Here is a 12,500-nt window from a genome sequence, read left to right as displayed (position 1 = left end):
TAGACACATGCACATACCCTCATACACACCAAATGGACTCACAAAATCATACACACACACATACAAACACACAAACACACACACAGGCACACAAACACACACACACACACAACGCCTGCAGACATGCCTGCACCCCACTCCGGTGTGGTCATTAGGCAGGGCGAGTGTGCTGGCTAATGGCCACGCTGCACACCAACCTCCTGGCAGCAGAAATGCATGATGGGACGTGACCCCTGAGCTGATGGGCTGGATTCTGATGTTCAGGTATCCAATTACATGGCCCTCCCTGACTGCCAAACCTGCCAAGGGCACGCGAGGGCATAGCCACCTCTTCCTGCTCACTCTCTCCCTCTTTTTCTGCCTTTCTCATTTGAAACTCCCCACCACCCACACACACACACACACCGACAATCACACACACACACACTGACAGACACATACACACACACACATACACAGACACACACACACACTGACAGACACACACACACACACACACACACACACACACACACACACACACACACACTGACAGACACACAGAGAATATAAAGTCTTGGCTCAGGTTCCTTCTTCGGAACATTGGAGATGATCGTTTTCCGGCGTGATGTCACCTGACCAGTCAGATGGATCTCGGTTTTCGGGTTCACATCTCTTTCTGGCCCCGCTCTCTTCCTGTTTTTCAACTTCCTTCCTGCCTTCTCTTGCTCATTTCAGAAGACCGCTTTTCTTATGTACATTTTTCTAAAGTACATACTGCTCTTATTTCCCTTGTAGACCTATGAATGTAGACATGGCCGACCTGTTCCCCTTTCTCTGTACTGCCTGAAGCCATTCTAACATGTGTATAAATAAATATATTTTTGCTGCATTATCAGCCTCTTATGTTTTAATAGTCAGTATGTAAGTATACATTTAGTCAGTCAGGATACATTTAGTATCTCAGTGTACTTTAGTAATAGCAACCCTAGGAATGTGTTTTTGGCAGATTTATTGAGGGGGTTGTTGGTATGATAGTGGGTGTTGGACTTGGCAAGACCAAGACTACCCGTACGATGCTGCTTCAGCTAGCGCTGTGATGATTGATGTAGAGACGTGCTGCTACTCCTGCTCCTGCTGCTGCTGAAACGGACTCAGATTAGGGATGCAGACACTGTTTCTCTCGCAGCGCATCAAGACGGGGGCGGGGGGGTTAGGGAGGGTGCGGGGAGGGCGAGAGTGATAAAACTCTCCTCTCCGACGTGTTGTCGCCGGCAACCCGCTTGTCGCTGGACGGACCAAAGATGAGTTTGGATGTTAGACACGAAGCTGGCCTATTTCAGTTCTTCGTGATTGCCCAGACACATGGCTCCATTGTTTGTTTGTTTGTTTGTTTGTTTGTTTGATTGATTGCTCCATTTCCCGAAACTCTAAATACAAATGCAGAACTGCACACTCATCTTCACAAACTTTAAACTTCCGTGTCAAAACCAAACTCTCCACTCAAAACCCTGCAATCTTACATCTCCAATAAATCATGCAGACATCAAATACACATACACTGCCAAATACCCATTACACACTGGTGAGATCAATTGAAAACAGAACCATAAAAACCTGTTGCTGCAATGAGTGATGGCACTCAAGGTTTTTCACCAGAAAAACCTATTTACGGAACCACAATATAGACACACAACACATGTATTCATTTAGAAAAACAAATCTTCAATGCACTGTAGTAAAATAAACAAAACTTTTGTGAAAAGGTTAATGTTCTGTAACAATATGCAACTGATGCGTAAAGAACATAAAATAACATAAAATACAGTACAACTATTTCCTATATCCTGAGGTTCGGATGAGTGTGTGACCAATTTTGATTCTTAGGCTGAATCCCATTTCTCCCGCTACCCCTTCGTCTTTCCCCTTCCCCTCCGTTTTGCGCTTTCATGTGGAGGGATAGGGCTGTCCCAATTCACGTTAAGACAGAGGGGTAGGGGAAGGGGAAGCGCTTTCTACCGCTCCAAACGAAGATTTTCCGAGGGCACACTTCAAACGGAGGGGTAGACTGATTTCCCTCAATGCATTGCGAACCCGTGATCATTAAAGAACAAACATCGCGCGAGTCCATTTAAAAATGTCGGAAACAGCAGGGAAAGCATCACACAAATGAAAGTATTTTCTTTGTAATTCATGATTTTAAAACTTGTTTGATGAAATGTTGCATTGTGTAAATAACAGCTGCAGGCGCCATGTTTGTTTATATCTGGTGAGTGACAGCTGTCGCTCTCCGGTAACGTAACAGCTGACGCTTCGTACTGATGACGTACGTAATTGTTGAAGTGCTATCCCAATTCGAAGGGCTAGCGTTTCAACCCCTTCCGCTACCGCTCCGTTTGAAAAAGCGAAGGCGAAGGGGTAGGGGTAAGGGTAGGGGTAGAGATGAGAAATGGGATTGGGCCTTAGTGTTTCCTCCTGGGGAATTGTGTGTGAGCTGGGTTTGAGCTGTGATGACTTGAGTTAATGATATTGAATGTCAGTGCTTACTGAATGAGCACGTGGTGCAGGCAGAAGTTCAACAAATCTGAATCATTTGTCAACACAGGGGAGTTTACAGTTTTGGGAAATGGGTCTGTCTTTTGGAAGATGGCGTCATGGTTTGGGATGTTCAGTCAATAGTCCTAGTTATAGTGTGTAAGCGATCAAGAGACACGGTATAAGTGATGAGGAGTTCACTTGAAATTGTGCCCTTTCTCTTGGGTTCTATCTGAAACGAGTAGTTTCAAATAAGCAAACGAGTGAACGGAGCATTGCTCAGGAGCCAGGTGGTGTCTGTCTCTGTGCTTGCTGAAAGTGAACCAATTCCCTGGTGTTACCAAGATACGGTTTTCGTGTTATTTCGTCTGAGTGCTTCTCAGGTTTGTCAATTTACTGTTGGCATGATTTCGCCTAAGTCTTCCTTTGGGGAAAGATACAGAGAGGGAGAGATGATGTTGTCTCTTTCACAATTCAGGAAATCTCAGAAAGCTTTTCAGCTGTGAACCTCAAGCACCATGGGGCATTGTTCCTGTGTGTGTGTGTATGTGTGTGTGTGTGTGTGTGTGTGTGTGTGTGTGTGTGTGTGTGTGTGTGTGTGTGTGTGTGTGTGTGTGTGTGTGTGTGTGTGTTTAAGTGTAAGTGTATATCTGGGTCTGTGTATTTGCAGAGGGTACACATGTGTAAAGGTGTGTTCACACCTGTAAGTGCTGTGTGAGTGTGAGCATGTGTGTGTGTGTGTGTGTGTGTGTGTGTGTGTGTCTGTGTGTCTATGTTTATACAGTTGAGTTGAGGCATTTGTGTTGGAGATGTGGAGATAGCTCTGGCTCAGGTCCCAGCTTTCCTGAGAGACACACCTGAATGTGTGTCTGAATGTGTGTGTGTGTGTGTGTGTGTGTGTGTGTGTGTGTGTGTGTGTGTGTGTGTGTGTGTGTGTGTGTGTGTGTGTGTGTGTGTGTGTGTGTGTGTGTAGTTCTCTCAGCCCAAGAGACACTCTTGACTGTGTGTGTGTGTGTGTGTGTGTGTGTGTGTGTGTCTAGTTCTCACGGCCCAAGAGACACTCCTGACTGTGTGTGTGTGTGTGTGTGTGTGTCTGTGTATGTGTGTTTGTGTGTAGTTCTCTCAGCCCAAGAGACACCCCTGACTGTGTGTTTGTGTGTAGTTCTCTCAGCTCAGGAGACACTCCTGACTGTGTGTGTGTGCGTGTGTGTGTGTGTGTGTGTGTGTGTGTGTGTGTGTGTGTGTGTGTGTGTGTGTGTGTGTGTGTGTGTGTGTGTGTGTGTGTGTGTGTGTGTATACTGTATGTGTGTGTGTGTAGTTCTCTCAGCTCAGGAGACACCCCTGACTGCCTCTAGCTCTCCAGCGCGTCATAAACGCCCATAGAGCGTAACAAAGCACCACGCTTTCAGATCCCAACTGATTCAGGCACGTATATATATGGGTGACGACTGACCCAGACGTCAGAATCAGCTCTCTGTGTAGGCCTGTGCCAACCTCTCTTTCACCCGTGTTCACCCGCAACTGTGTGTGTAGGCCTGCGCCAACCTCTCTTTCAGCTGGGTTCACCCGCACCTGTGTGTGTGTGTGTGTGTGTGTGTGTGTGTGTGTGTGTGTGTGTGTGTAGGCCTGTGCCAACCTCTCTTTCAGCTGGGTATCACCTGCACCTGTGTGTGTGTGTGTGTGTGTGTGTGTGTATGTGTGTGTGTGTGTGTGTGTGTGTGTGTGTGTGTGTGTGTGTGTGTGTGTGTGTAGGCCTGTGCCAACCTCTCTTTCAGCTGGGTATCACCTGCACCTGTGTGTGTGTGTGTGTGTGTGTGTATGTGTGTGTGTGTGTGTGTGTGTGTGTGTGTGTGTGTGTGTGTGTGTGTGTGTGTGTGTGTGTAGGCCTGTGCCAACCTCTCTTTCAGCTGGGTTCACCCGCACGGGCCTTCACATTCATGCAGTCATGCATTCATTCAGTGCATTTCATACATTTGCCTGATATCTATCCGTTTCAATGGCATGTCAGAGGTCAGTAGTTACTGTAATGCTCCCTGGCATCAGCAGGGGGCGTAAGACTCACTCTCCCACCCAGGGTCCTGCACTCTTTCCTACGCTCTCTGTCTTCAGACGTGTCCTTGACAGCAGTGGCTTCTGGGAGAGAAAGTAAAACCAGATGTAAAGCACTGGGCACTCAGAGACCCAGACTCCAATCAGAATGTGGACTCTCCCTCATCTCTCTTTCTCTCTCTTTCTCTCTCTCACTCTCTCTCTCTCTCCCTCATCTCTCTTTCTCTCTCTTTCCCTCTCTCTCTCTCTCTCTCTCTGTCTCTTTCTCCCTCTCTCCCTCATCTCTCTTTCTCTTTCTATCTCTCTCTCTCTCGCTCTCTCTCTCTCTTTCTATCTCTCTCTCTCTCGCTCTCTTTCTTTTCTCTTTAACTTGCTGAACGGGGGAATTCACAATCTCCCTCACTTACAAATGTCCACTGCCCAACCACATTGCCAGTCTCTTTCACCTGCCACCCTGTAAGAACACAAGTGGATCAGTCCGCTGACGGTTAGCCTGTGCGTCAGTGCGTCTCTATTCACCCAGAGGATGTTTCTCTTTTCAGTGGAAGCACAAAGACAAATCTCCCTCTGGTCAAGCTGACTCTGCCCTCACACACACACACACACACACACACACACACACACACACACACACACACACACACACACACACACACACACACACACACACACACACACAAACACACACACACACACACTTGTGAAGCACAAAACAAATCTCCCTCTGGTCAAGCTGACTGCCCTCCAGGCTTTAGCCACTGAGAGGAACTGTGAGTCTTATCCCACAGCCATCTTAGGCTGCTAGTGTCCGAAACTTGGCCAGGCAGCGGAGAGCGTTTTCTGGGACACGGTGTCCAGACAGCGCCCCTTATCCCCCACACACACACACACACACACACACACACACAGACAGAGAGCAGCTTAGGCTTCAGGAGCCCGACTCTGACACACAGCAACAAAAGCCGTCCCAGCCAGACGCCGCCTCCTCAGAGCCTGTGAAAGAGCAGGCGTGAGAGAGAGCCAGCGGCACGCTAAGCGTCTCAACACCGCAGATACACTTAAGAGCTCGAAAAGGACAGATAAACACTGATACCCACAGACTTGCCACACAGTTATTTATCTATTGGCACAGATGCAGACCAACATGGGCTTGTTTTTTATAAAGAATGGCAAATGCTAAGTACAGCACCAACACAGCACCAACATATTAATAGAGACAGCTCTGTGACAGAGGACACTTTTCACATTGTGCAATTATATAAATACATAGTAAGGGTTAGGCTACAGGCTCCTTCACATATTAAGGGTACAGGTCATATCTCACATAGAGTATGGACACACACACACACACACACACACACACACACACACACACACACACACACACACACACACACTGAGAGGGGGAGAGTGTTGTTAAGTCCCTGTATGTTACCTGCAACCACATTACGCAGCTCCAAAACACACATGTACACGCCTTCACATAGCTTCACAAAGTTCCATATAACTGACAGACATGCCTGCCACATACATGTGACCACATGCACAGCCCTGCAGGCACCATAGAAAAAGAAAACACACACACACACACACATACAGGCCTGCAGGCACTATGAAAAAGTACATACAGTACACATTACTCATACTGCCATGCGCTTACATAGAGACTTACACACACACACACACACACACACACACACACAACAAACACACACGTGCGTACACACACACACAAACACACACATGTGCACATGCATGCACACGCACACGCATACGCATACGCACACACAGACACACACACACACACACACACACACAGAAACACAAACACACACACACACACACACACACACACACACACACACACACACACACACAGACACACACACACACACACAGCCCAACAGTGAGAGAGTAAAGAATCTTACAGAACCTCTCCCATCCCCATGGATTTCTCCATTAAGCACCAAAGCCACTCAGTTCTTCTAAATGCCTCCTTTCAGACGCCTTCCTGTGAAGCAGTCCTTTGGATCCGGAACAATCCGCCCCATTCATGCACGTGCATCTCTGCGTTAAAACTGTGTTGTTCCTCCACAGAGCCAAAAGTAAGATGCCGTGGATACCGTACCTTCGGGTGAAGTTCTGAGGGACGCTCATTATTATTGCACGCTAATCCGGTTAAGAATCCGGTAAAGAAGGCAATAGCAGGTCACAATATTGGGAAACATCTTTAAGCCTAGCCGCTGAGTGACGTTTTAATATTTCTCCATTCGACACGTCAAGAGTTCCCTGTCTGCCTTTACTGAGATGCTGATGGGGACGACGATAAGCTAATGGCCGATGAGATTGCAGTCATTCGGTCAAGCAGTGATCGGAGCCAGGGGACCAGCAGGCCAGACCCTGCAGACACACACACACACACACACACACACACACACACACACACACACACACACACACACTAGTTCACCCTGCAGACACAGCGCTGGAGAGATGGGAGAGGCTTATCAGCCCTGTAACAACCTCCAGCCAGATACCTGCAGGCAACTCCCAGCGGCAGTCCAGCTCCATTGCATAGCCTACCATGTGATTTAGATGATGGGATGTGTGTGTGTGTGTGCAAGGACAGCTGTGTGAGTGTGTGTGTGGACATGAATCTAAGCATGTGTATACATGTGTAGGTTTGAGGGCATCCATTGCTCCTCACGCGACTGAGCTGTTTGTGTATATGTGTGTGTGTGTATGCATCTGTGCATACACACACACACACACACACACACACACACACACACACACACACACACACACACACACACACACACACACACACACACACACACACACACACGCCTGTGTATGAACATGTGTGTCATGGTCTTGAGCTGTCTAACAAAAGTATGTGCAAGTGAATATTGAAATGATTGTACGTGGTGTGTGTGCGTGTGTGTGTGTGTGTGTGTATGTGTGTGTGTGTGTGTGTGTGTATGTGTTCCCATGGAGCCTGCAAAGGCGTGGTGGTGCTGAGCCACAGGTGAGGGCTACTGCATGTTTAGGGGTAATCTCCAGCCTTTGAAGACGTCTCTGCGCCTGTCTGGACGCTGTGATTTGCGAGCGGCTGAATGGGGAACACTGAGTCCTCGGGCTGCTCCCTGAGTGCTTCCTATAAAGCCTGTGTGTGTGTGAGTGAGAGTGTGTGAGCGTGTGTGTGTGTGTGTGTGTGTGTGTGTGTGTGTGTCGTCCCTTTGATCCTCTAATTGATTAGTTCTTCTCTTTGGCATGCTCCGGCAGCTTTTATGGAGGAATCACACACACACACACACACACACACACACACATGCACACATACGCATAAACACAGACTCACACACTTTCACACACACACACACACACACACACACATGCACACATACGCATAAACACAGACTCACACACACACACACACACACACACACACACATGCACACATACGCATAAACACAGACTCACACACTTTCACACACACACACACACACACACACACACACGCATAAACACAGACTCACACACTCTCTCTCACACACACACACACACACACACACACACACACACACACACACACACACACACACACTCGTTCACACAACTGGTGTTTTCAACCACTTTTTGTCAGCGGATGTTAATGTAATGGAAAGTTGGGTGTGAGATGAATGTCAGAAAGGCCCTGTTTGTCTCATTTGTCCCGGTGCAGTGTGTGTGTGTGTGTGTGTGTGTGTGTGTGTGTTTATTCACTGTTTGTCTCATTTGTCCCGGTGCTCTCTGTCCCGTGTCTCTCCGCAGTCATTGAAGAAAAAGGAGTGAAGATGAAGCTGACGGTGATTGATACCCCGGGCTTTGGAGACCAAATCAACAATGAAAACTGGTAAGAGCTAGAGAAGGGGGGAGAGACAGAGACAGATAGATAGAGAGAGAGAAGGGGGGATAGAGAGAGACAGAGAGATAGAGCAAGAAAGAGAGGGAGAAGGGTGATAGAGAGAGACAGATAGAGAGAGAGGGGGGGAGTGTTTCAGTGAAAACTGCTAAGAGCTAGAGAAGGGGGGATAGAGAGAGACAGATAGAGAGAGAGAGGGGGGAGTGTTTCAGTGTGTGTGTGTGTGTGTGAGAGAGAGAAAAAGAGTGAGTGAGAGAGAGAGAGAGAGAGATCTTTCAGTCAAGGACACCACAGAACGTTTGGCATTTACTGTGTTTTTATTGAGGGATTTCATAGAACAGTGCACTGAACCGGTGCTGTAGCTAACCTCCACATATGGTCAGAACACCTATTGTAAAATACAATGTTGGCTTGCACAGACCCCTTGGCAAAACAGCACACAGTGTCTTTTGTTCTGCTGAGCATGTAGGCGTACTGGTCAAGTCCTTTCACAGGCAGTGATATTAACCTCTGGCATTATTCAGCCCTGACAGAGTCAAACGAGACGACTGGAAAGATCATGAGCTATAAACCTGACAGACAGTGGGCCTGCTGACCAGCACAGGGTGGCTTTTGCATCAGAAGCTTTGTTAAATTAATTCATCTTTCTCTGCCCTTCTTCTGTTTTTCTCCTTCTTCTCCTTCACCTCCTTTTCCTCCTTCTCCTCCTTCTCCTTCACCTCCTCCTTCTTCTCCTCCTCCTCCTCTTCCTCCTCCTCCTCATCTTCCCTTCTCCTTCTTCTCCTCCTCCTCTTCCCTTCTCCTTCTTCTCCTCCTTCTCCTCCTTCTCCTCCTCCTCCTCCTCCTCCTCCTTCTCCTCTTCCTCAGCTGGGAGCCCATCGTGAGTTACGTGAACGAGCAGTACGAGAAGTACCTGCGGGAGGAGCTCCACGTCAACAGGAAGAGGCGGATCCCCGACAGCCGGGTGCACTGCTGCATCTACTTCCTGCCTGCCACTGGGCACCGGTGCGTGTCACTTCCTGTCGCTTCCCTCACCATTGCACTCCTTCTCTTGCACCCTCTGTTTGCCACTGCAGACACACACCTCTCTCCTCGACTTGGGCCATAAAGTGTATTTTTTTAACGGTTTTCATGTTGTCATTGAAACAATGTTTTCCTCTTAGAACGATGTCCTCTGCAGTGAAAAAAGGCATACAGCTCCTTTGTGCTGGCACATCTCAGGACGTGAACCAATGATCCAAGTTTTCCAATACAGCCTTGACGTACCATCAGATTAGTGGGGAGAGTGGGTCTCCAACTTCAGAGGTTCTCATGAATGTCACTCAAAGTTAGGGAGGTAAAGCAGACTGTCAAGACTTTTAGCTGTGCAGTCTTAGCCAAGCTGTATAATCAATTTATAGACGTCCCTGAAAGTGTAATTCATTGTAATGCAAGAGCATAAAACCGAACTTAAGATACTTAAAACACAGGACGTTCTGAGCAGCATGTGAATACAACCAGAGGGTTACAGTCTGCTAGTTTAAGAAACCGCAGGAACATGAGAATGTTTGTGCTGCGTTGCTCTCGTTTACTTTCCAGTGGTTCTACTGACAAGCCAGATATGAGCCTTTGCGAAAAATACCAAATGTGGTCTGTCAAAAAAAAATCGACTCTTTGTGGCCATGAACTGACCAGCCACCCTGAAGACGCTGATTCTAGTGCAAAAACACAGCTTCTTTCCCCCTTGATCCGTTTTACTGCTCAGAGAGTCGTTTCGGCGGCTGATTTGCGACCGAAGGTTGCTCAGCCGTAAAACCTCTGGCCCTTGATTGAGATGTCGACCCCCGTGACCCCGCAGTGAAATCCTAGCTGTCGAAAACAAATGCCTTCTGTCACAGTGGCGTCACGTTGCGCCAAAGGTCATCCCATATAGCCGTCAACCCCCCACCCCCATGACCGTCCGCTCTGCAGGGGGTCTGGGGGGGGTCACCTCCATATCGATTCCTCGGACTCCGCCGAACAAACACACAGCCCTGCTTAAAAGGCGCTCCCTGTCACCATCCCTAGAGTGCAACAAACCTGTGTTTATATGCGTTTTCCAGACAGTTCCCTTTAAAAGCAATCGGCTGTGATCGTGGAGGCCGGTTTGGTCCGGTAGCAGCACAGCGGCACGGTCTCTGGTTTCACAGCTTGTGGAACACTTCCTCCGTAGAGAGCCTGAGAATTATATACCACGAGAATTTATAAAGTAAAGAAATATTCCTGAGAAATAGATCAGGCTGACAGTGTGTGAAAGCACTGCGAGCCTGGTATAACTCACTCTACCCCGTATCCCCGGCACACGCACAGACACACACCTACACACACACACACATACACACACACACACACACACACCTACACACACACACACACACACACACACACACACACACACACACACACTCTGTCACCATTACAGCGCTGTTCTGAGCCGGCAGGCACATATATACGGCTGTACTGACGTCATAGAGTACAACACCCTCTGCTGTCTCTCTGTAATACCGTGCACCCTTACAGCGTGTCAGGGCACTGGAACAGGCCCCTGCAATTAAGTGCAGACTCTGTAGGCTGACACATTATGAAGCGATGTAATAGCCATTTTAACAGCCTCCTCCTTCTGTTTATGTGTCAGTAGAGTAGCAGAGACATTATCTAAACACAAACAAAAGATAACAGCCTAATTAGTCATTAATTAATCATTTTTATTATTATTAATTCTTATGTCATTCATGAAATGGGATGTCTCCCCTCATTTAAACCGAATTGGTAAATAATTGATAAGGCATGATGTTATGATTAATTCATGAATGATATATTAATAGCATGTTTGTCGCTGTGGTAGGTTACGTATGATATATTAATAGCATGTTTGTCGCTGTGGTAGGTTACGTATAATATATTAATAGCATGTTTGTCGCTGTGGTAGGTTACGTATGATATATTTATAGCATGTTTATCCCTGCAGTAGGTTACGTATGATATATTAATAGCATGCTGTTTGTCCCTGTGGTAGGTTACGTCCCATCGATGTAGAGTTCATGAAGAGGCTGGGGAAGAACGTGAGCATCGTGCCAGTCATCGCCAAGGCTGACACCCTCACCATGGAGGAGCGGCAGGACTTCAAGCAGCGGGTGAGTCCACGGCTCACACACACACACACACACACACACACACACACACACGCAGGACTTCAAGCAGCGGGTGAGTCCACGGCTCACACACACACACACACACACACACACACACACACACACACACACACACACGCAGGACTTCAAGCAGCGGGTGAGTCCACGGCTCACACACACACACACACACACACACGCAGGACTTCAAGCAGCGGGTGAGTCCACGGCTCACACACACACACACACACACACACACACACGCAGGACTTCAAGCAGCGGGTGAGTCCACGGCTCTCACACACACACACACACACACACACACACACACACACACACGCAGGACTTCAAGCAGCGGGTGAGTCCACGGCTCACACACACACACACACACACACACACACACACACACACACACACACACACACACACGCAGGACTTCAAGCAGCGGGTGAGTCCACGGCTGCCTCTTTGCCCGCCCGTCTGCCCGTCTCCTCCGCACTGTCATGAAGTGAAGTGAAAGTGACTCTATGGCAGAGGAGGTGTAGACACACACACTCTGAATTCCACCTCTGCATTGGTCCCATCCAGGGTAGTGACATACACAGCAACCATGATCTCTACACATGGCAGTTACAGAGCTGACGTTAAAGGTGTAGTTAGCGATTTCGATGCATCTTGAAAAGGTGTTGGAACTCAGGAACGACCCTTGAGTCGCTATCCCTAGAGTGCAACAAACCTGTTATTATATGTGTTACCTTTAAAAGCAATTAATGTGATTAGGGAGGCCGGTTTGGTCCTGTAGTCAAGCAGATATGCCTCCCTCCAAAGGGCCTTCCCCTCAAACAAACCATGCATGCTACTGGGTGAGGATACAGGTCTTGAGG

General features: G+C 48.0%; 1 protein-coding gene across 1 annotated transcript in view; it reads left to right on the top strand.

Moving 5' to 3' along the window:
* Positions 1–12,500, top strand: part of septin12 (septin 12) — a 77,067-nt gene that overhangs the window by 54,682 nt on the left and 9,885 nt on the right. Inside the window, exons 5-7 of the mRNA XM_080857177.1 lie at positions 8,380–8,461; positions 9,338–9,475; positions 11,505–11,622. Of these exons, the coding sequence (XP_080713303.1) occupies positions 8,380–8,461; positions 9,338–9,475; positions 11,505–11,622 (338 nt within the window). The remainder of the gene's footprint in view (positions 1–8,379; positions 8,462–9,337; positions 9,476–11,504; positions 11,623–12,500) is intronic.

Source organism: Sprattus sprattus, assembly GCF_963457725.1.
Source record: "Sprattus sprattus genome assembly, chromosome: 18".
Classification (NCBI taxonomy): domain Eukaryota; kingdom Metazoa; phylum Chordata; class Actinopteri; order Clupeiformes; family Clupeidae; genus Sprattus; species Sprattus sprattus.
Note: the sequence above shows the minus strand (reverse complement) of the source record. Positions and strands in the feature narration are given on the sequence as shown.